General features: G+C 41.1%; 1 protein-coding gene across 9 annotated transcripts in view; it reads left to right on the forward strand.

The window, feature by feature from the left end:
* DOCK10 (dedicator of cytokinesis 10) overlaps positions 1-25,922 on the forward strand; it is a 297,295-nt gene that overhangs the window by 162,868 nt on the left and 108,505 nt on the right. For all 9 annotated transcript variants that reach the window (XM_051849117.2, XM_051849118.2, XM_008259243.4 and 6 more), the window contains exons 4-7: positions 7,069-7,151; positions 18,551-18,623; positions 18,853-18,975; positions 19,527-19,661. In XM_051849117.2, coding sequence (XP_051705077.2) covers positions 7,069-7,151; positions 18,551-18,623; positions 18,853-18,975; positions 19,527-19,661 — 414 coding nt within the window. The remainder of the gene's footprint in view (positions 1-7,068; positions 7,152-18,550; positions 18,624-18,852; positions 18,976-19,526; positions 19,662-25,922) is intronic.

Below are 25,922 nucleotides of genomic sequence, written 5' to 3' on the forward strand. Positions count from 1 at the left end.
TGCCAAGATTCTGGGCCACATAGTATAATTTTCAAATTGAGTAAACATTTCAGTTACCTCAAACATTTATTATTTCTTTATGGCCAAAACACTCAAGATTCTTTCATAAAAATACTTTATCATGAATAATAGTCATACGATTATGCAATAGAACACCGTAATTTTTTTCTATTAATTATAACAATACCAATGAATCAACCTTTCTTTATCTCTTTTTTTACTATCCCTAACCAATGTTTGTACAATAGGTTTTTAAAAATCATTAACTGTCAAACTTATTTTATACTGCAGGAATTAATTATTGCATTTTAAAGGAGCACTTAATGTGACCCATTTGAAGAAAAAAGAAGTTTTGAGTGCATTTTATTTTTGTCTGTATTGTTGATGTACTGAATGATCACATGTCCTGATTTGCAGAAATATCCCCATATTATCACAGGTGACTGAGCTAAATAATATCTCCTTTCCCTCTGAAATATCTCTGTGTGGACAACCAATTATCAATGCATAATCTATATAAATTCACTTAATTTTGTGATGTTTCATTTTTAACATTTATATAATAACCATAATTACTTCTAGTTTCATAAAGAATGGCATGAGTATTAAAAATTACCACCATTGCTTGACAAATACAAAATTAATCCCAATGGTGAGTGAGGGCCAAAATGAGCACCTCTTGTGGTTGCATTAATCTTCCTGGCAAGAAACCAGTTATATAATTAAATAAACCTCTGTAGTCAGAAATAAAAATAATTTTGCACCTAAAAAGCCATCTGTTTTATGTTTATTACCGTGTAGCCAGAATCTAATAAACAGCAAATTGTATTTTCAAACCCAACCCCATATTGCTATATGAGATGTGTAGCATGCTTTGAATTGATTCTAATGATTCCTTAAATAGGAGGGAAAAGAGAAAAGTGAAATATTTTGTTAATGATACTTTAGGGTGTCCTTCATATTTGCCCACTGTTTCTAAAGCTTTTAGATTTTTAGAACTGTCGAGTATCATGTCTAGTTATTACTAAAGCAAGAAGGATAGGATGCAGAAGGCCATTCTTCCAACAAATGTATGGTGAATGCCTACTATCAGTGAAACCTCATGCTGGAGTTATATGTGCTTTCAAAAGGCTTTGTCACTGTGAGTGGAAACTGGGAGGTAATCCCAGTTACTAGGGTACTGAGTGAAGCTAAGACTTGAAAGTTCTCAGTTCATAGTCAAAAGGCATGAAAGAGACTGGACCACATTATCATTCATGCAGGGATGGATATTTTTTAACTTTTATTTGATGAATATAAATTTCCAAAGTACAGCTTATGGATTACAATAACTCCCCCCCCCATAACTTCCCTCCCACCCGCATCCCTCCCCTTTCCCACTCCCTCTCCCCTTCCATTCACATCAAGATTCATTTTCAATTCTCTTTATATACAGAAGATCAGTTTAGCATATATTAAGTAAAGATTTCAACAGTTTGCTCCCACACAGAAACACAAAGTGAAAAATACTAGTTATAGCATTAAATCACAATGTACAGCACATTAAGGACAGAGATCCTACATGAGGAGTAAGTGCACAGTGACTCCTGTTGTTGACTTAACACATTGACACTCTTGTTTATGGCATCAGTAATCACGCAGGGATGGATTTTACCTGACAAACTAACAGCATTTCTCCTCCACCTTCAGTCACCTGTCATTTCTTAACAATGAAGACCCCTGGGCCGTCCTTTGGGTAATCTGGTTCATTGGATTTCAGGTGGAGCCCAGGGACCTAAATTTTAATTACCAACCCCAGAGATTTCATGGATGCTTTACTGTTTAGGAAACACTATCCAAAAGGCACAAAAGCCTTAAACCATGTTGACTTTCAACATTTTTGTGTCTGATCACATAGAGTAGAGGTAGCAGGCATAAAGGCTGAACAGGCAAACATAAGAAATGGATAAGATGTGAATCAGGTCATCACTGTTTGGAAAAATTAGCCAGCTCAGCAAGCTGGTTGCTCAGTATTCAGCCTTCACCTTTGGAGCAGACTGGCAGCCTCCATGTGAAAGGGGGCTGAGGAGTCCATATTGTGAAACAGGTGCTGTAGGCTAGGAAGTCAGTAAGGGAAAATTGGAGCTATTGCCTTATTGTTGCAAGCAGAGTTGTAGCCTGTGACTTTGAATTTGCAACAGATCATTTCAGCTTAGTTTTTGGACAAAGAGAAGCTGTAGTCAAAATTATAATAGTTCTTAATGATCCTCTTAGAGTGACTGTGTGGGCTGGAACAAAGAATAGAGAATAATTTTCTATGCGTAACATTTCCAAAATGCCATAACTATGTAGGAGAACTGGTTATGTGTTTGCAAAATGCGCTGGCTTTTTCATAATCAGAGAAATCACATATTCAGGAGGAGTTTTAAATTCTTAAGAATCATCTTTGAATCGTGATTCTCATCTACACAAGCACAGGGAGTTGATGAAGACAGAAGTCTCTAAGAATCAGAAGACCTACTTATCTTCCCAAAAATCTACTTTTTTAACACAAGAAAAACAAGTTGTTATTATCAGTTGTTGTGAATATGAATTATCGACTTAAACCTGCTGGGGAAAACGAGTGTTTTTAAAGCAAATATTATTGAGTGCTTACTCTGTACTAAGTGCCTTATAGGAGTTACTTTGTTTGATACTAACAAAGTTGATATTATATAGGCAGAGAAAGATATTAGAGATATTAAGTTATTTAACTGAAATTCCACAGCTAATAAATAATAGACTCCAAGTTCAAAGTTGGGTCTTTTTTTGTCTTTAAGATACAAACAGAAACAGCACACAAAACATCCAGAATGAGGGATCAGATGTGTTTTTATTTTAAAAGCCTGTAATCATCAAACAATTAAAAAATTAACTGATTGGACTTTTAGAGTCATACAAATCCAGTTTGAAATCCTGCTGTTACCAAGTGCAGGACTTGGTAAAAAATCTGAACTTCTCCTTGCCTCTCTGATATATAAAATGTCAATGATAAAATCTTATAGAGGGGTTGTTAAGAGCCTATCAGAAGGTCTAATAGTCAATGTCTGACAAAAAATTGTGAATTTAAAACAAAAGAAGTAGCTCTTTATAAATATAAAATAGTGTCTGGTTCATTGTTGGTCAGTAAAATTTAAGATTAATGTTTCTCAGATTTGGTGGAGTCTATGGAATATTGGAAATACTGTGTATGGCATGCTTCTGTATGCATGTCTATCACGGTAGACAAAGGGACATCACATATCACAAAGGACAGTGAATGACTAGTCGAACAGTACTCTATATCTTGTGCGGTTGTGTGGGTGCAGTCTGTTGAAATTTTTGCTTAGTATATACTAAGTTGATCTTCTGTATATAAAGATAATTGAAAATGAAACGTGATGAAGAATGGGATGGGAGAGGGAGTGGGAGATGGGATGGCTGCGGGTGGGAAGGAGGTGGAGAGGAAAAGCCACAACAATGCAAAAGATGCACTTTGTAAATTTACATTTATTAAATAAAAAAAGAAAAACAAAGGACAGTGAATGAATCCATGTACCAGAAAGCCATTGGAATCTCTGGACAGAAAGTGCAGAGATAAAAATTATTTGACAGAAATCTCTAATCCAGTCCAACGTTCTAAATGCTCAGTAGCAAAATCTGAGATCTTAATAAATAACATTTGATCCAGATCACATCAGGAGTCAGTGCTAATCCCAAGACAGAATCAAGCTTTGGAGGTGTGTATTCTGGCCTCTATTCTTCATGTACACTTTATTTATCCAGAATATACACTGGTTTCTCAGTCTTTTTTGTTGTTGTTATTTATTTGACAGAGTTAGACAGTGAGAGAGGGAGACAGAGAGAAAGGTCTTCCTTCTGTTGGATCACTCCCTAAATGGCCACTACGGCCAGAGTTACACCGATCCGAAGCCAGGAGCCAGGTGCTTCTTCCTGGTCTCCCATGCAGGTGCAGGGGCCCAAGCACTTGGGCCATCCTCCACTGCCTTCTCAGGCCACAGCAGAGAGCTGGACTGGAAGAGGAGCAACCACGACTAGAACCTGGCGCCCATATGGGATGCTGGCACTGCAGGCGGAGGATTAACCAAGTGAGCCACGGCGCCGGCCCCTCAGTCTTTTTTAGCAAAGAATCTTTAACATAGTTGGGCATTCTGTCTTAATTCACCAGATGGGTAGTGAAGAGAAGAACCGCATGAATAAGGATATACCCTGTGGCTTAGCTTTTCTCCTGCAACAGCACCAAATTTCCAGTAGCCATTAAAAACAGTCCACTTAATCCTGTCCTGTAAGTCGTCGGCCAAATATCACCATTTCTGTAAGAGCCACTTCACCATTCTGTTCGACTTAGCTCCCTTGCCCCAACTCTCTCCACCCTATCTGTGTTATTTTTCCATGATGCTATTTTGTAATGTATGACACAATTTACTTATTTTTGTGTTTATTGACCGGTTTTTCAGAGGAGGTAAATTCAAGAAGGCATCGATTTTTGTCTCTTGTTCCCTGCTGTCTTTCCATCACATAGAACTCCAGGGATGCAGTGTCGGCTTTCTGTGCTTGCTGATTAAAATACTAGATGAGTGATCTCTGAAAGGAGGAGATCAAGTTAGTGTACCAGAGAAGGATATTTTATTCCACTTATTTAGAAGGACCATAAAATTCAGAAAGCCTATGCTATTAAGTGGGAAAAAAATCATATTCAAACTGAAACTTAGAGGAGAACTAGATAAAACTAGTTACCAGAAAAAAGTTTGAAAAGGAATGCAAAAAGGGGATGGGTTTTATGCCCTTTGTTTTTCCTTTATTTATATATTTTTAAAGATTTATTTAGTTATTTGAAAAGCAGAGTTACAGAGAAGCAGAGGCAGAGAGAGAGGTCTTCAATCTGCTGGTTCATTCCTCAAATGACTGCAGTGGCTGGAGCTGGGCTGATCCATAGCCAGGGTCAGGAGCTTCCTCCGGGTCTCCCATGTGGGTGAAGGGGCCCAAGCACCTGGGCCACCTTCTACTGCTCTCCTGGGCATGTTAGCAGGGAGCAGCCAGGACTTGAAGGGAGAAGCCAGTTAGAAGTGGAGCAGCCAGGACTTGAACCAGAGCCCATCGGGGATGCTGGCACTGCAGGTGCCGTACTTTACCCATTGTGCCACATTGCTGGCCCCACTGTTTTTCTGCTTCATAGATATTTTGTTTCCTTTGAGAATGACAGTGAGGTGGAAAGGAAGGAAAGGAAAGAAGAAATGAGTCAGATCATTAAGGTGCTAGCTTCATGGCACAGGATGCCTGCACCAGTGTGTCCTTGTCAGAATCCCTGGCATCTTGATCTAAAATTGAAAATGAAACATGTTATCCCAGGAGCATATGAAAGCTTAGTTTTCATCCTATTTCCAGAAACATGTGCTTTACAGAATCGGCTCAGGATCTGGCAAGTTAATACATTTAGCTTCAGCTAATTACACCATTTTGTTAACATTCTCCATCCATTCTGGTCATCACACAGTCCCTAAATTCCCTGGTACTATTCTTTACCCCAATCTGTCTCATTGCTGGTTTGTTTTGTTTTGTTTTTGGTTTTTAATTTTTTTTTGACAGGCAGAGTGGACAGTGAGAGAGAGAGAGAGAGAGAGAGAGAGAGAAAGGTCTTCCTTTGCCGTTGGTTCACCCTCCAATGGCCACTGCGGCTGGCGCGCTGTGGCCAGCGAACCGCGCTGATCCGAAGGCAGGAGCCAGGTGCTTCTCCTGGTCTCCCAAGGGGTGCAGGGCCCAAGGACTTGGGCCATCCTCCACTGCACTCCCTGGCCACAGCAAAGAGCGGGCCTGGAAGAGGGGCAACTGGGACAGAATCTGGTGCCCCGTCCAGGACTAGAACCCGAACCCGGTGTGCTGGCGCCGCAAGGTGGAGGATTAGCCTAGTGAGCCACAGCGCTGACCGCTGGTTTGTTTTTAAACTCTTCTTTGGTCCTGTACTCCCAGCCTTAGTTTCAGTTTGTGCGTGAACCCTTGCCTGAAAAAATAAAGCAAGGGTGCCAAAAGAACTGGAGAGAGAAATCCGCAGCAGCAAAGCGCGCCTAACCACGGTCCCTGCTCCTTGCACCTGTCTGTGAGGCCCCAGCCCCTTCCTGTCCCTGTCACCCCCTCACCTCTGCAGAGGCAGTGGCTCTGCACCTTCCCATCTCCTTCACAGTTCTTCATTCTCACAGTGCACCAAGCTTATCTCTCCATTTTTCCCACCAACACTAGAGGACAAGATCTTCTTATAATCATAACTGATAGCTGGTTAATCCCCCGAATCACATAATTTTAAAACCAAAGACATCTTAAAAGTCAACAAGTGCAATCTGCCTTGTTAACCCATGGTCAGTACAGTGCCATGTGCCTGGTTGGTATTTGGAAAATGTTTGCCATCAAAAAATGCAAAACAATCAGTCAGCATATATAATTCTGCAGTAGCTCTTTTTGCTATTAACTTTGCTTTCAAGCCTGTTTTTGATTCTTTTTTACTCATATCTGTTTATAAAATCTGAAAAATCACAGGAAAGTCTGTGCCTTAGAAGGCCTAAGATAAAACTGCAAAACTAGCTTCAAGTTGACAAGGGCAGCAATATAGAAACAAGAAGAGTGTTGATTACTGAGGCAAGAACAAGAAGAAATAGACTAAAATTATGGCAGGAGGATTACATGAAAATACTAACATTTTCACTCCTGAGAACTGTCAGGTCATGAAAAGGTTTGCCATGGAAAGCAACGATGGGAAGGTACTGGAGGCAGCAGCACGTCTTAGCTGCCTGGATTATTAGGTGATGCTGTGGCTGATTGGATTAGGTTTTCCTTGATGGAGTGGAATAAAATGAATAGGTTAAACAGTTCCTCCTCAATGAGTCTGGAAAAGGTTAGATTTCCATTTCATTGGGAAATATAAAATGATTACAAAGAGCAAACCCCTTACCTATCTTAAAATCAGTTATGTAGCCGTCTTAACACACCCGGGGGACTGTGAGAGCTTAGCACTGATTTCTTTCATGATAATTTACGTAATTGTCTTTTTCTTCCTTTCAGGCTTGTAAATTTTATAGTTCCCAGTGGTATGTAGTAAACTACAAATATGAACAATATTCTGGAGACATTCGACAGTTACCCCGGTAAGAACTTGTTATAAGTACTCTGGATTTTTTCATATGTGGACCAAGTTCTTTGTTCAAGTTCTGCCACTGTTTATGAATATATGTGCATTAATCAAGTGTCAAGGTACATTTTACAAAATTTATAAATGAGTTTAGATACAATATTGTTTTCGACAATGGATAAATTGTATATTCACAGAGTTTGGGGTCATTTATCATTGTACTTTCATGAGCTGTCTTTTCAATAACAGGTACAGGAGGATTAAATTTTAAAAAAAATACGGCCCAAGACTTTTTCTGGCAATATTCTGCTTCATGTTTGCTACTTTTTCCATGTATTTTCATGCTAGTATATCAAAAGCCATGAAAATAAGCAACTTGCAAATAAATGATATAAATACAAAGATAGCAAAAAGGAAAATAGACACCTGGCTTTTCCCCTGATTTTGGTGGGTATAAAGCTTTTAGGCAAATGTCACTTTGTTCTGCTCCTGCTCAGATGTCACCTCCACAGGAAAGCTCACCTGGCTACCTGATTGCTGGTAGAAATTTTTTTAGTGTCTGTTTCCCCTACTAAAATAAAAATTCCCCAAAGGCAAGAGAATCTCTCTACAGAATTTCCTGCAGGCCTAGGAGAAAGTCTGGCAGGAGTTGTGCACTGACGGAAAAAAATGAATGTATGACAAGTTTTAAAATACAGCAATCCTGACGGGGATTGAGTTACCCCAATTCAAAGAACTGCATTGAACTGATACCTCCCAACTAATTGGTTTGTCATGCTAAGATGATGCAAGCAATCCATAAAAACATTTAATAAAAAGTTTACTTTTTCCTAACACTTTCATCAAGTGAAACATTAAAATGATACCCACTGGATCTAATTTTTTAGTATACACAAGGTACAGAATTGGAAACTGCTCGCAAAACGTCTTGTGCCTTAGAAACCTATTTTCCAGACTTGAAAATGGTACTCTTAATTCCTGAATGCAAAATTTGTAGGAGAGATTATGGAACAGTCTGAGAAGGTAACATTTGAGCTGTCGTATGAACGAACAGCTGCTACCAGGACTGTGATCTTAGGAAAATGGTGCCCACGTGAAACAGCCAGAGCAAAGACCCCAAGGAAGAACCAGCACGGTCGCTGGAGGAAAATGATTGTCAAGGGGCCTGGAGCTAAAGACTGGAGGGGGACAAGTTGAAACCATGGAGTTTAGGCAAGGGACCTTGTGAACTTGGAAGGGAGCTTGGATTTTACTCTCATTGCAATAGCAGCTTTGGTGAAATTACAAATAGGAGTGTGATGGGATCTAATATACCTCTTTTAAAGATCTCTTGATCTGCTTCATGGAGAGTATGACTGCAGAACTAATACAAGAAAGGAAAAAAAGAGACCATTTCTTTCAGAGTTGCATTACTATGAAAAGCAAAATGTGCTCCTCCAAAACAGCAAATTTGTTTTCAAAGCATTGTACATTTCATTCTACCAAGTCTGTGAACATTCTTTGACACTAGGTCACTTCTGATAGCTAACTTATAACTTCGTCTTGGGAAGCTCCTACCTTACCCTTGGCCTTCATGAGTAATTATTACATTCAAAAAGTCAGGGTGTTAGTCACACACTTTTTGTAGGTGCAGTTGAAAAGCAAAGCACTTTTTAACACCAACACTTCCTCTTTCTGAAAATAGTTCTGAGAAGTGGTTACAACTTGGAAGCTGTGTCCAAGCAGTTGGAAGACTGAGTATCAAGTGAGTCAGTAATCCTTGGCTACTCTTTTGAATAGACACCTTCCCAACATCTCTGGGTCTATTAAGCACGTCAGTGGCTATATACCCCTTAAACACTGTTTATTTTTTCTTATAATTGTGATGCCATAAAGAAGAAAAGGTAAATATAAAATCTCACATTGGCAGTATTTTTCATCTGTTGACCCACAGAGAGAGCATCGCCAAGCATATTATGGGCAGGCATTAGGTACAGCAGCTTTTAAGATGTTGCTTGGGATGCCCGCATCCCATATGAGAGTGCCTGGGTACAAGCCCTTGCTTCACTTTCAATTTGAATTTCATCCTAGTGTGCACCCTGGGAGGCAGGTGCTATTTCAGGTGCTCTGGTCCCTGCAACTCATGAGTGGGACCCAGGATGAATTCTAGGCTCTTGGCTTTAGCCTGGCCCAGGCTCAGCTGTTGTGGGCATTTGGGGAGTGAACCAGTGGATGGAAGATCTCTGTCTGTCTTCCTCTGTCTCTGTCTCTCTGTCTTTCAAATAAATAAACAAAAAAATACAAATCTGATAATTTCCGTTATTTCAAAAAACAACAGATTGTGAACGTTTTTAAATTGGAATTTTCATAGGGCTTGCAAAGACCAATGATAAACCAATCAAAATACAGTTGAGATGGTCATTGTTTAACTAAAGGAAGTGGAAGTTGACACCAAGAAGGGGAAGAATAAAACTACCACTAAGTAAGAAACCTTAACAAACTGTCTATTCAAAATGAAAATCAGAAGTGCTAGAATAGAATCTTCTAGCATATACTTTAGAGCAATGAAGACCGTAAAACTGAACAGTGGTATTGTTTGTTAATGATTTGACAAAGCTAAGCATTACCCCCTCAAAAATGCCCATGCTCAGGTCAGTAGTGGAAACAAATAATTTAGTTGGGCCTTCAAAGGCTATTAAAAACAAATCATTATCAGACCTCCTGGATTAGGAGAATTCTCTTCTGACTGCTACTAACTTAAATTGATAATTTATTTTTATGGGCTGCTGAGGATGCAACTTAAAAATTGCAATCATGGAAGAATAGAAAAGGAGGTAAAATTTACTTTTTAAATTTAAAATTGTTATTGCTCCACATTTAAAAAATGTGTTTTCGGCCGGCGCCGCAGCTCACTAGGCTAATCCTCCGCCTTGCGGCGCCGGCACACCAGGTTCTAGTCCCGGTCGGGGCGCCGGATTCTGTCCCGGTTGCCCCTCTTCCAGGCCAGCTCTCTGCTGTGGCCAGGGAGTGCAGTGGAGGATGACCCAAGTGCTTGGGCCCTGCACCCCATGGGAGACCAGGAGAAGTACCTGGCTCCCGCCATCGGATCAGCGTGGTGCGCTGGCCGCGGCGGCCATTGGAGGGTAAACCAACGGCAAAGGAAGACCTTTCTCTCTGTCTCTCTCTCTCACTGTCCACTCTGCCTGTCAAAAAAAAATTTTTTAAAAAATGAGTTTTCATAGGAATATGCTAGAAAGATCATTATTTCAGCCTAGCATGTAAACTGGAAGTGTTTACAGATGAGGAATAAAAACCAGCACTGAACTTGGAGTTCCAAAATATAAGAGCAGCACAAAAATGTTTATTGCCACTGACTTCATTCATTCATTGGGCAAATGCAGATATATATGACATATTTTAAAAATGTACTACGGAGGCCAGTAGTACTGGGGTGTAGCGGGTAAAGCTGCTGCCTGTAGTGCTGGCATCCCATATGGGCACCAGTTCAAGTCCCAACTGCTCCATTTCCAATCCAGCTCTCTGCTATGGCCTAGGAAAGCAGTGAAAGATGGCTCAAGTCCTTGGGCTCCTGCACCCACATGGGAGACCCAGAAGAAGTTCATTGCATCTGGCTCTGGATCAGTTCAGCTCTGGCCATTGTGGCCAACTGGGGATTGAACCAGCAGATGGAAGATCTGTCTTTCTCTCTCTCTCTCTCTCTCTCTCTGGCTCTCTGGCTCTCCTTCTCTCTGTTTGTAACTCTGATTTTCAAATAAATAAATAAAAATCTTTTAAAAATGTACTATAGATGATTTGATAGAATGAAGATATAAAGAAAAAAATTATAAAAGTGTTTTTTGTGACTGAAGTCCAAATTAAGTTTGATCAACTTAGCTGGACTAAATAAGAACAGACTTTTTTTTTTTTTAAGGTTGATTCATTTATTTGAAAGAGTTAAAGAGAAAGAGAGACAGAGAGCTCTTCCATCCACAGATTTACCCCCGCCCCAAGATGGCTGAACCAGCCACGCTGTGCCAGGTCAAAGCCAGGATTCAGGAGCTCCATCTGGGTCTCCCACCTGGGTGCAGGGGCCAAGCACTTGGGCCATCCTGCACTGCTTTTTCCAGACCATTAGCAAGGAGCCAAATTAGAATGTAACAGCTGGGACATGCCCATATTTGACACCAGCATCTCAGGCAGTGGCTCCACCTACTATGCCACAACGCTGGCTCCAAGAAAATTTTTAAATAAAAGAACATTTCTAGAGTGTTTACCATGAGCCAGAATGGACTGCATACCACTCATATATTGTTTGACTTAATATCCAAAACCCTATGGAATAGGAACTGTTACCCTCATTCTATTGAAGAAACTCAAGCACCAAAAGGTAACTTGACCCAAACCTCACTTCTTTTTTTTTTAAGATTTATTTATTTTTATTTGAAAGTCAGAGTTACACAGAGAGAGTAGAGGCAGAGAGAGAGAGGTCTTCCATCCACTGGTTCACTCCCCAGTTGGCCACAATGGCCAGAGCTGCGCCAATCCGAAGCCAGGAGCCAGGAGCTTCTTCTGGGTCTCCCACACGGGTGCAGGGGCCCAAGGAGTTGGGCCATTTTCTACTGCTTTCCCAGGTCACAGCAGAGAGCTGGACTGGAAGTGTAGTAGTCAGGACCAGACCAGCGCCCATATGGGATGCCGGTGCTTTAGGCCAGGGTGTTAACCCGCTGCGCCATAGTGCCAGACCCAAACCTCACTTCTAATGATTGATGAGGCACCTAAGCTTTCCTGCTCCCATTATATGGGTTCTGGAAAAAATTTGGGTTTAGATATGAGAAATGAGAAAGTCTATCATTTCCAACTAATGTTGGGTTCACACGTAGATAGGTAAGGTCCCTTTATTGCAGAATCCCAAAGGTTCTTAGGGACCTCACAATGCTTCTAGAGCGGAAAATTTTAAGTTCAGTAATCAAACATACTAACCTTCTAATTATATTCAAAAAGAGATGAGTCCTTGCATCATAACCCTGCAGACAGCAGATGGAAATGATGATGGCTCTTTAGAGGCAGGGAGGATATGTCCTGGGGATCACTGGGGTCGAGATTGGGAAAGTAAGAGTCCTCAGTAGCCCTCAAATCTCAGCAAAGTCTCCTCACTGTCTGCCTTTACTGACCCCACCTCCCACCACTCAGTCTCCTTCACTATGTCCCAGCCTTTACAGCTATCTTCTCTTGGTACTTCAAGCTTGGTCCCTTTTCAGAATCGTAATCCTTCTGGTACTCTCTGCCACAGTTATTTCCCCACATCATCACAAGAACTATTGCTTTTCATTCTTAACTTGTATTACCCAAGAGAGACACTATCCATGGCCATTCTTTCTAAACTTGGCTTCTGCCACTCCAATTCCATCACTCTTTTCTCTTCTCATTGATTTTTTTTCATTGATTTTTTTCAGTTAGGTAACACTGTATGTTTTATTATGTAGCACATGATATATTGAAGTATATATACATTGTGGAATGGTCAAGTCGAGCTAATTAGGAAGTGCATTACCTTCCATAGTCATCATGGGTAGAGCACAAAGCCCACCGTTTATGTTTTTCAAGAAGATGATATTCTGTCACAAACCAGTGATTTTCTAAACAGCCATTTTCATTCACAATGTTATCTTATTTATTTTTTCTTAATGGATTACTGACTCACTCCTCCCCTAGCTTTCCAGTTCAGGGACATTTTTTCTGATGTGTGGCTGTCATTGTTGCAGCTCTTCTGTGTGCTTTATTGTCTGGAAACTGGACCATTTAGTACAAAAAGAAGGGCTTCCCATAGCTAAGATAATTCACCTCTGCTCCCTCTGATTTTTGGTTTTGTTCTGATTCTCATAACATTGGAATCGTAACATGTGTATTCATATTTTGTGTTTTTTTTTATTCAGCATAATGCTCTGAGTGATACGTATGTTTTTGCTTGTATCTCCTCCTTCCCCTTCCTGAGTGGCACTCTTTTGTGTAGATCTACAATAGTTTGTTGGTTCATTCTTCTGTTGATAGACATTCCTTCCACATTTTGAGCTGAGTTCTTAAATCACTTCAAATCCATGCACTCTTGTTGAAACTTTGGTCATAATATTGACTATGTCAGTCATCATTTCTTTTTTTAAGATTATTTATTTATTTGAAAGGCAGAGTTACAGAGAGGCAGGGGCAGAGAGAGACAAAGAGAGAAGTCTTCCATCTGCTGATTCACTCCCCAACTGGCCGCAACAGCTGGAGATGCACCAATCTGAAGCCAGGAGCCAGGAACATCTTCCAGGTCTCCCACAACAGGTGCAGGGGCCCAAAGACTTGGGCCTTCTTCTACTGCTATCCCAAGCCATAGCAGAGAGCTGGATTGGAAGTGGAGCAGCCGAGAATCAAACTGGCGCCCATATGGGATGCAGGCACTGCAGGCAGTGGCTTTACCCTCTATGCTATAGCACTGGCTCCAGCTCAGTTATCATTTCTACAACTAAGCAGAGACACTCATGGAAACCCTTTATGAGTATTTTAATTTTTTAAAAAGATGTATTTATTTTTTGAAAGGCAGAATTACAGAGAAGCAGAGGCAGAGGCTGAGGCAGAGAGGTCTTCCATCCGCTGATTCACTTCCCAGATGGCCTCAACAGCCGGAGCTGTGCTGATCCAAAGCCAGGAGCCAGGAGCTTCTTCTGGGTCTCCACACAGCTGCTGGGGTCCAAGGATTTGGGCCATCTTCTACAGCTTTCCCAGGCCATGGCAGAGAGCTGGATAAGAAGTGAAGCAACCGGAACTCAAACAGGCACCCATATAGGATGCCAGCACTATAGGCAGTGGCTTTACCCGCTACGCCATAGTGCTGGTTCTGAGTTTTTAGCCTTTTATATTGGCATTCATGAAAATCTTATTTCATTGCCTTAATTTTTTGTTCTAATACCATTACTCACTTGAAAGACTGTTCTCTTCCTCCCTCATTCATAACTATATTGTTGGAAATCGACATTAATGAGAAAACTTGGTCTACAGAACCTAGCTAATATTGCAATTCACACTTATCCAGAACAAATGCCTGCAAAATTATTTTTTGTAAGAAACAATGAAAGCTAAGCCATGTGACAAAAGAAGACAGAATCAGGAATTCAGGAGTGAGTGGCGCTACATCAGTCTGATGGAGATGGATGGGAAATGACTAGCATAAGACCAAAGGTTAACATCTCATGTTCAAGTTTATCTTTGCTGCCTCTTACTCAGTTTTTCCTACTAATTTATTTAACTTTCACAATACTCACTTTACTGCCATGCCATTAAAAAGAATTCTGGAACTTTCACGTTCCATCCACTGTAGACAAAATACTTCAAGTAGTTGCTCTAAAATCAGACATTTGAACCTCTCTCTTGAATCTCAAGCAGCATCACTTCTCACAGAAGCGAGGAGGGAAAGGCTGTGTTAGAGGGCTTCATTTTGCCAATCAAATGGAAAGGTGGAAAGGGCTACATCTTGTTCAAGGACTGTCAGATGATAATGAGAAAAAGGATATTTTTGATGGAGTAGGAAAAATTTCTCAATGCTCCTAAAATAACACGGCTACTTGCTCTGCCTTCACTTAAAGTTGACCTTGACCTAAAGGGGCAGAACAGTTAACATCATAACAATTCCATAGATAAACTTGAGTAACTCTAAGGCTCTGCAAGAAAGAAAAATGGCTATAAGTACACCAGGATTCTTTGCAAGAAAAAATGGCTGAAATATTAACTTGATGTGCTTATTAAAAATATTTTGAATTGATCTTTCCTAAATACAGGAATTATTCCAAAGACTTCTGTTCTCACCTCCTCTACGTGTGGTTATAAAAGTCATCTCTTTGGGCCTTATTTTCATCTCTGAAAAATGACAAGATTGTACAACACTACAAAGCCCCAGTATTGTTTACAAATGTCTTATTGCACATACGCATAATTTAATAAAAGACAACATGCCACTTAAAACGTATTAAGACTTAAAACTTCCACATGTATTTTTTTTACTTCTTTGGATGTCAAATAAGTCATGGATGCAGAAGGTCATATAATTTGTTAACATTTTTTTTAATTTGAGATAGTTTATGCTATTACATGTAAACATGAATGTCTATTAACAAATGTTTATTGAACATCTCCTATGAGCCAGTCTTCATGATAGATACAATTGTAAAATTTGCAATTTCTTCCACTCTTCTTTCAAACCTTTAGTGGTCAAATAAGACTGTTAACATTGCAATTAATTATCTCTGGGTCCTGGGATTTTATCAGGACTATGAAGACCAAACCAAATAGAGAAGCAAATTGAAACTTCAGTGACACAAAGCCCCAGATATCATTCTTAGCAGCCTCAAGTACCATGTCCCTCAGAACGGCTTTATTGTTCTTAGTTATTGATTTTAATAGTATTAAACTAATTTTTAAGATTTATTTTATTTGTTTGAAAGACAGAGTTACAGAGAGAGATAGAGAGGGGTCTTCTATCTGCTGGTTCATTCTCCAAATAGTTGCAACAGCTGGAGATAAGCCAATCTGAAGCCAGGAGCCAGGAGTATCTTCCAGGTCTCCCATGTGGGTGCAGGGACACAAGGACTTGGACCATACTCCATTGCTTTCCCAGGTGCATTAGCAGGCAGCTGGATCAGAAGTGGAGCAGCCGGGACTCCCACAGATGCCCATATGGGATGCCAGCACTGCAGGATGGGGCTATAACCCACAGCGCTGAAGCTCCTGCCCCTGAAACTATTTTTGAAAACCTACTTAACACATTGGAAGTACCACCTAAGATTTTGATCACCAAAATATACATCCTACATCTAAGACAATCACCAAGTTTCCTTCCAAAAACAGCTTGAAATTATGCCATTTCCTGTTATATATCTTCTGTGATGTCCTGGTTCACCATGCCTGTCCTAAATACACTCAGCAAAGAACATATTGAGCCTGTATAGCAAGTGGAGAGGAATCATGTGGGTGAGATACAGAAGGAAATCTGCTTGAGTTCCTGGCTTTAAGAAATATATAATGTGATGAAGGGCTAGACACGAATAACAAAATCAAGTAGCAATGTTCCTGTCCAGGACCAGAAGAGAGTCCTAATTCTGTAGTGCACAGAATGCCTTCATGGAGATGATTTTGGGGCACAAGCTGTTTGAAGGATTCAATGGAATATTATTCTGGGTTGAAAAGTAATGAAATCCTGATATATGCTACAACATGGCTCTACCTTGAAGATGTTATGCTAAATGAAACAAAGCAGACATGAAGAAACTAACATGGTAGCCGGCGCCGCGGCTCACTAGGCTAATCCTCTGCCTAGCGGCACCGGCACACCGGGTTCTAGTCCCGGTCGGGGCGCCGGATTCTGTCCCGGTTGCCCCTCTTCCAGGACAGCCCTCTGCTGTGGCCAGGGAGTGCAGTGGAGGATGGCCCAGGTGCTTTGGCCCTGCACCCCATGGGAGACCAGGAAAAGCACCTGGCTCCTGGCTCCTGCCATCGGATCAGCGCGGTGCGCCGGCCGCAGCGCACCGACCGCGGCGGCCATTGGAGGGTGAACCAACGGCAAAGGAAGACCTTTCTCTCTGTCTCTCTCTCTCACTGTCCACTCTGCCTGTCAAAAAAAAAAAAAAAAGAAAAAAGAAACTAACATGGTATGATTCCACTTGTGGAAGATGCCTGGAATAGTAGAACCTGTAGAAACAGAAAAGAGGGCCGGTGCCGCAGCTCAATAGGCTAATCCTCTGCCTATGGTGCTGGCACACTGGGTTCTAGTACCGGTCGGGGCACCAGATTCTGTCCCGGTTGCTCCTCTTCCAGGCCAGCTCTCTGCTATGGCCCAGGAGTACAGTGGAGGATGGCCCAAGTCCCTGGGCCCTGCACCCCATGGGAGACCAGGAGACGCACCTGGCTCCTGGCCTCGGATCAGTGTGATGCGCTGGCTGCAGCACACCGGCCGCGGTGGCCATTGGAGGGTGAACCAACAGCAAAGGAAGACCTTTCTCTCTCTCTCTCTCTCTCTGTCTCTCTCTCTCTCACTGTCCACTTTGCCTGTGGGAGGAAAAAAAAAAAAAAAAAACAGAAAAGAAAATGGTGGTTGCCAGAGGCTGAAGTGGGGGCTTGAGGGCTGTTGTTTAATGGATACAGTTTCTGTCTGGGACAGTGTAGAGGATCTGGAGACCAATGCTGATGATAGTTGCACAACGGTTTGTGTGTGTGAGTACTTAATGCTAATGAACTGTATATTTAAACACAATTAAACTGGTAAGTTTTCTGTCATGTATATTTGACCGCAATAAAAACAAATTCTGTTATCAAGACTGGAAATGTGGTTCTAATCTCAGACTTTCCCTCATTTAGTAATGAGGACAATGTTCTTTTTTGATTCTTAACTTTCCTTGCATAAACTGGGAGTAGGCATGTTCCTATCTTTCAAAGGGAGGTTAAAAGAGAATTTCAGCCCATTAACTAGTGCCCTGTATGATTGCACAGTGTGGCAAACTTACGCGAACTTAAATATAAGGAGTCTTTGGTCATTCACCTAAAAAATGTATCTCTGGTCATTTTCTCAATAGTCAGATTCAGAGATTGTTACTATATGATATAATAATCTTAAAGAAAACACAAACATTTAATGAAATTTCTGTATATGAGATTTTATATAGTAAAACAGGCTAAATTGCTACGTATCAAGGAGTACCTGAACCCAGGATGATATTGTCTGGTTTCCATTCAATCGTTAGTTGTGACATAGAATCAAGCCATGAAAAGCTTATTTCTGACTTATTTTAACATTTATAGAGCTAGGAGTGAACTATCACTGTTCTGGGTTGGTCAGTGTGCTGTGACTCAAATAGGCATTTCCAGCTACCCTAGGTATGCGCAAAATGAATGTAACTGACAGGAAGTCCCTTTGGGCAGCCTTTTGAAGAGACTGCAGGTGCAACAACAGCACAGCCTAGTGGCCATAGCTCAGGCCGCTTCTACAGAGAGGGATTTGGGGGACTGAGCCTCTTAAAATGACTGTTATTACCATTTGAGCACGTCACTATAGGTAATGAAAATATTACTACTTAATATTCCACTTCCAAATGTGCAGGAATGACAATAAGAATTATAAAACATTTAAAATTGTCCTACTTTCCTTTGTCTAATCCAAAAAGATATGCCTAAATTTATATACAAATAATAATTCCATTGTTTAAAATATTTATGCACCAAAGATAAAATAGTGGAGTGTGTGGGAAAGCAAATATTTCCAAAGGAAATAGAACTCTCGCAACATTACCTTATTTTATTAAAATTGGTAGGAAGCAAAATGCAGTAGTTGTTACCTAGGGAACAGCTGAAAATGAAAGCAATGTCTCAAATGGCAAATCAGAACCTTTTTTTTTTTTTTTTCAATATCAGAGCAGAATACAAACCAGAGAGACTACCTTCACATTCCTTTGAGGTTGACCATGAAGATGCTGATAAGGATGAAGTAAGTATTGTTAAGAGTGAAATGTTTCAAACACAAGGAGAGTGGGTCCCTGTCTTACACTAGAGGGTGTCGCATCAGCTGCAGGAGCTGTTTGTGACAGGGCTGTTAGTCAAAATGAATCCTGTGTGTTTGGAAATGGAACATGATGATTGAAGAGGAGTCAAGGAAAATTAAGTCTTGTTTTTTGGAACAAAAGATGCCTGTTATGCTAATGGTGCTTTTCGTGCAGGATACCACTTCCCACTCATCTTCCAAGGGTGGTGGGGCAGCAGGAGGAACTGGAGTTTTTAAGTCTGGCTGGCTCTACAAGGGGAATTTTAACAGCACTGTGAACAATACTGTTACTGTTCGGGTAAGAGCTCATTGCCACTGATCCTTACTTTTGTCACCTTCCTGATACCCTCTCCTTTGGTCACAGCACAGAGAGCCCTTGGCATTGTGTTTCCGTTTCATTTAATTTTAAAAATATATTTACTGATTTATTTATTTGAGAGGGGGAGAAGGAAGGAGACACAAACAGACAGAATTCCCATCTGCTAGTGTACTCTCCCAATGCCTGCAATGGCCCTGTCTGGTCCAGGCCGAAGTGGAAGCTGGGAAATCAGTCCGTGTCATCCACACGTGTGATAAGGACTCAACTACTTGAGTCATCACTTGCTTCCTCCCAGAGCGCACATTAACAGGAAACCAAGTTGGGAGCAGAGCCAGGGCCCTAATTAATATTCAATGCGGGCGCCCAACAGGCATATTAACTTGCAGACCAAATGGCATATTTTATTTATGAGGAATTAGAATTTCCTTCTAGAGAACAGTTCGCACAAGTGCTCCAGGAGGAACAGAAAAATTGTAACTCTCATGAGCAGTAGCACACGCAATTTGAGCTACTTTTATCTTTTCCTTTAGTCATTCAAAAAGCGTTACTTCCAGCTGACTCAGTTGCCAGATAACTCCTACATTATGAATTTTTACAAAGATGAAAAAATATCCAAAGAACCCAAAGGCTGCATCTTTTTGGATTCCTGTACAGGTGTGGTGCAGGTGAGTAGAAATCTCTTTTTTTCTCCTCTGGAATTTTTTTTCCTTGAAAAGTGCATTGAGCAAATCTTTACAGAGCGTCTTATGTGAACCTAGAACTATCAGCGATTATATGAGTTCAATGAAAATTAAGGCAACCTAGATTTCTGCTGCCAAAGAATCTTACTGTCAACAAAGAAAAACAGGACTTAAGCAAAAAAGAAAAAAAAAGAGTGGAATCAATAAAATTTTCAGTAAGGAAAGTAAACAGAAGGGAAAAGCAAAAGTGGTGAGGTCTGAAAGGAATATCAACACTCAAGAAGTGAGAAAATCATGTTGAAGAGACAGCATTTGGTTTATGGACTAAAGAATGAGCAGGGGCATGGGTGTAAGTCTATGATCTCCCCAAGAAGAAGAGGAAAGTGACCAACTGTGTGGCCGCAGCTAGAGATCCACACAGCTAAAGAAATTCTGTAAGGTAATGTTGCGTACACGATATACTTCAAAGCATGCACTTCAAAAATTTTATTTTTATAATTAGGTAATAATTATAAGTGGGTAGTAAATATACACTGTGCATACATATCATCTTTCTTTTAAGAGGACTTTTTCTTTAAAGATGTATTTTTGTATTTACTTGAAAGAGTTACAGAGATAGGAGGAAAGACACACACAGAGAGAAAGAGAGAGAGAGAGAGAGAGAGATCTTTCATCCATTGGTTCACACTGGACCACAACAGCCAGGGCTGGGCCAGACCAAAGCTAGGAGCCAAGAGTTTCTTCAGGTCTTCCACATGCAGGGTCCCAAACACTGTGGCTATCCCTCTTCTGCTGCTTTCCCAGGTCATTAGCAAGGAGCTAGATCCCAAACCATCTGCCATATGGGATGCCGGTGTCCCAGACAGAGACTTAACCTGAAACTGCCACATTGCTGGCCCTGAGGGTGCTTTCTTAAAACAAAGATTATATTGATTCCTAAGGGTTCATTCAGAAATAGACATAGTGCTTTGAACAGATAGTGTGCTTCTGCAATCTTGGTCTTCAAATTATTATCCTTAGTATTGAATTTGACGTGGAACACTATGGCAGAGAGCAGCAGAATAATTCCATAGACTTCATATAGAAATCTTACATTCAAAACATTGATTCTGTCTACTCTGATGAAACAGTTCTCTTTACTATCGCATGTAAAAATGGAAGCAATCGAGTGTTGGGCCATCTTTCCTCAAGTTTCTGGGTCAGTCTGGCTTACTGTGGTTCAAGACTGTGTTTCTGGTCCCAGGCCACTAGAGCAGTACTTTCTGTTACCACAAGCCTGGGGAACTCAGAGCGCTTGTTACACATGGAGCTAAGAAACTTGAACTACTGTTGGGACCCTGATAGGTGAACGCAAGGCAGAGTCCTCTCCAGCCACGTTGGCCTATCTCTGAACAGTTCATTTGCCAAAATCTGGAGTTCCCAGGCCAGCGCTGTGGTGCAGTGGGTTAAAGCCCGAACCTGCAGCACCAGCATCCTGTATGGGCACCGGGTTCAGTCCTGGCTGCTCCACTTTTGATCCAGCTCTCTGCTGTGGCCTGGGAAAGCAGTAGAAGATGGCTCAAGTCCTTGGGACCTGCATCCGCCTGGGAGACCTGGAAGAAGCTCCTGGCTCCTGGCTTCGGATAAGTTCAGCTCTGGCCACTGCGGTCATTTGGGGAGTGAACCAGTGGAATGGAAGACCTCTCTCTCTTCCTCCCCGGCTCTACCTCTCTTTGTAACTCTTCGAAATAAAAAAAAAAAAATCTGGAGTTCCTCCCGAAAGTAATAAGGCTGAACTTCAAAAGGAAAGAATTAATTAAGTGTTGCTGAGCACTCAGCTAGATGTGAAAGATAATTGCATTTTAATGCAGATGCCAACTTTCCATAAGGGAAGGGTATTAAGGATCTTAATGGAGGGTGGAGATTTCTACTGTTGGTCACAGAGTATACTCTGGCCTTAGAAACATAAAGCAAAACGTTAGCAATCGATTTAAGATCAATAACTACCTTTTATAGACATTGAGCTAAAAAATTTAAAGATTTTCCTCTTCTTTAGTACTCCAAAGCTGGCTCAAGCAAATAAGCCATCATTTTAAAGAACTATCTTGTAGTCTTTTGTTACATTTAAGTTTGCAGAGGTGCAGCTTAATTTGTAGAGTCTTCTTCAAAGAAGACAGTGTTAGGAATCTTGGTGCTTTGATGTAACCCACTGTAGGAACTTCTCCATCGTCTCCTACTTAGACTATGTTTCAGGCTCTGCTTAAATATTACCTTGGAAAGAAGAATTTGTTAGGAGAAAAAACAGGTTTCGGATTCCTCCAGGTCAGCATTCAAATCCCAGTTTTGCCATGTAGAATCTGACAACTAAGTAACTCAGCTCTTTGGTCTCAGGTGTCTTTTCTGTAAAACTAGAGTGAATGCGCTAATGTAAAAAGCGTCTGGGAGATGGTGTACCTTCAGCCCTTCTTCCTAAGTCATTCCACTAATTACAAAAGGCACGACTTAGAGAGATTTCATTGTGGAAAAGTCTTCCCAGAAAATTTTGATTCACATTCTTGAAGTTTCTTCCAAAATATGCTAATCTGTCCATTTCTTCATTTGTCCATTCATTAATTCATGTAACAAAAATCCTTTGGGCTTAAGACAGAAGAAATTGTGCTTGGACACAGAGAATTCAATTCCTTGTTGAGGTCAGAATCAGAGAGAGACATAGCAACAAACTCACTGTTACACAGTTCTGCAAGAGCTATGATAAAGGTGTCAAGGGTGGTGACCATGGAATGTCCTGGGAGCACAGAACAGTGATGAACTCCTCTAGGTCAGTCTGCAAATCTGCTTAGGAAAGTGAAGCTTCCCTGTAGGATTCCTGAAGGGTAATTTTGTATATTTATCTTCTTTTTTTTTTTTTTTTTTGACAGGCAGAGTGGACAGTGAGAGAGACAGAGAGAAAGGTCTTCCTTTTGCCGTTGGTTCACCCTCCAATGGCCACCGCGGCAGCGCGCCAGCACACCGTGCTGATCCAAAGGCGGGAGCCAGGTATTTATCCTGGTCTTCCATGGGGTGCAGGGCCCAAGCACTTGGGCCATCCTCCACTGCACTCCCTGGCCACAGCAGAGAGCTGGCCTGGAAGAGGGGCAACCAGGACAGAATTCGGTGCCCCGACCAGGACTAGAACCAGGTGTGCCGGCGCCACAAGGCGGAGGATTAGCCTAGTGAGCCGCGGCGCCGGCCCGCATATTTATCTTCTAAAGTGTTCAACTCTATATCCCTGTATTTAAAAAAAATTATTCCTCTTCATTAAGACCTTCCTCTAGGAGTCTCTACAGCTGTCTTACAGCCTGAACCTCTAGATTATGAAATCACTTTGGGCAGACATCTGGGTCACTTGTCACCTGGTGCCTGAGTCCCTGTTCTTGCATATTTGCTGAAAACTGAGTTGTAAGCTTTGACACCTGAAGAACAGATTTTGAGCAAGATAGTACACAAATAAAACCATTTATGCTCTTGGGCACAAAATGTGCTTGAAATAATCACGCACACACTGAAGCACAGAGTGAAGAGAAAGCTGGAATGAGTCAGACCCTTTTGTCAAGAGTCAGTGCCATTTTCCCTCAAATAAACAAAAAGAGTAACAAACATGGCTTCAAAAAATTCTACCCAGCAGTTGTTTTTCTGTTCATTTATTTACATACAGGTAACGAATATATACATATATATACGTATATATGTATATATATGTATGTATATATATGTATGTATATATATATATACAGTTTTAAGAACATAATGATGCTCCCCATCATATACTCCTTCACCCCACCTACCCTCTTCCTCCAGCATTCTTTTCTTAAAAAAATTTACTTATTTGAGCGGTAGAGCCACAGACAGAGAGAGGAAGAGGCAGATAGAAAGGTGTTCTATCACTGGGTCACTTCCCAAATGGCCACAATGGCTGGAGCTGAGCCAATCCAAAGCCAGGAGCCAGGAGCTTCTTCTGAGTCTCTCACATGGGTGCAGGTGCCCAAGCATTTGGGCCATCTTCCACTGTTTTCCTAGGCCATAGTCAGAGAGCTGGATTGGAAGTGAAGCCGCCAGGACACGAACCAGTACCCATATGGGAGCCAGCACCATAGTCAGAGGCTTGGCCTACTATCCCACAGCGCTGGGCCCAGAAGTTCATGTTCTCAACAATCTGTAGTTAATAGGCCATGTTAGTTTGCTTCACTCAGACCCAATCTATCTCACTGTATTTTCCTGAAAAAAATTCTTGGAAATCTTATATATATATATATACACACACACACACACACATATATATATATTTACATATAAACAGGGGCAACATAGACTAGAGAGAAATCCCAGGTCAGCATTCTCAAAGACTTTAGGTGACATTTATGACTAACAATTTCCAGGATCTTTGGGGAAAAAAACAAGTGAGCTATAATTTTCCATGTTTTCAATCAAACAGTGTTAGATCAGTTTTCTAAGCCGGCCCTCCCAATCAGAAACAGAACTCCCCATTTTTATTGCTTCAGTTTTGTCTTGGGACAAAGGGATATTCTTTGAGAACTTTTTTATTCATTGAATCATTTATTTATTCATTCTCCCATCAATCCATCCCATCTGAATCTTGTCACTGTGGAAAAGAATGATTGGCTCAAGAATTTCATCTCTCTACGGTCCCTGTCTCAATAGTGATCATAGCTGATGTCACTCTGTAAGGACTTAAATGGGGGTGGTGGAATGACAGACACTTTATTTCCTCCCAGGTACTGGGTCTGCCACCATGTGCAAGAATTCTAAGGCAATGGCCTCATATGTTTAATGAAAGGCTAGAAGTTCAAACGCCACCTGCAGGTTGTTCAGCTCACTGCATAACTGAACTGCAGCCAAGTGTGAGAAATAGGGCAGCTTTGACTCAATTGAACTAGAATATTAAAGCCCACATAAAGGCCATCAAATTGGAAGGGGAAAGTATACTTCAAAGGAGAGGAAACATAGAAGTTGTACATGACCTGTAAGTCTTGCATCAATAAACTCTGTCCCTAAAGATATCACCTCCCGTAACAACCAGATTGTCAGATGCAATTGTCTTCACCTAATATATTATTTTATAGCAGATGGTGGAAGAAAGTCATAACAATTTATTAACATAAAACTCAGGGAGATACAGTGACTTTCCCAAGCCACAGAGCTAATAAATGGCAAAATCAGGTTTAGGGTAGAGGAATGTTTAACATTACAGAAAGATACCCAGGGAAATTCTGTATTTATCATACATAAAATGAGCATAGCCACAACTATACATTTATCCTATGCAAGCCACATAAGCAGGAGAAACACTGCAGAGTTTTGTAAGTTAAAGCAATGAAGTTCACAATAAGGATTCATTTCAACAAATATATATTGGAAAATTACTATGGGCAAAGCAATGTGGAAAAACCAAATAAGAAAATCGATGGGACTCCTGTCCTCAAAGAGCTTCCTCCCTGTGGGAAGGATGGATGCCTCCCCCCCACACACACACACAAAAATCTAGCACATGCATGTAAAACACAAATGACACACCTCAAATAAAAAGCCTGATAATACATGGAGAATGAAATTGCCCTGATAGCCTCACAATGCTGCAGTGTATTGCACATGCATGCACACTTCCATGGGATACATTTCTGCTTATTTATTTGCTGACATTCCATTCCACCAGAATGTAAATTCAGCGAAAGGCAGCACTATTTTGCCAATGCTGTGTGACTGGCACTCAGGTGGTCCCCAAGACATTCTTGTTAGGTGAATGAACAAATCAACCTACAGAGAACTGAAAGGATTGCATGGATGGTAGCCACCAATGCCAGCAACCTGGATTTCATGTTGTATGTTTCCTTTTAAATCTCTTCTGTTGGGGCTGGCGCTGTGGTGCAGTGGGTTAAAACCTGGACCACAGTGCCAGCATCCCATATGGGTGTGGGTTTGAATCCCAGCTGCTCCACTTCTAATCCAGCTCCTTGCTAATACACCTGGGAAAGCAGCAGAGGATGGCCCATATCCTTGGGCCCCTGAACCCATGTGGGAGACCAGGAAGAAGTACCTGGCTCCTGGCTTCTGGCTTCTGTCTTCAAATGGGCTTAGCTCCGGCCATTGCAGCCATTTGGGGAGTGAAGCAGTAGATGGAAGACCTCTGTCTCTACCTATCTTTGTAACTCTTTCTTTCAAATAAATAAAATAAATCTTTAAAAACAAAAATCTCTTCTGTTTGGGTAACTT

The sequence above is a fragment of the Oryctolagus cuniculus genome, chromosome 3, assembly GCF_964237555.1.
Source record: "Oryctolagus cuniculus chromosome 3, mOryCun1.1, whole genome shotgun sequence".
Classification (NCBI taxonomy): Eukaryota; Metazoa; Chordata; class Mammalia; order Lagomorpha; family Leporidae; genus Oryctolagus; species Oryctolagus cuniculus.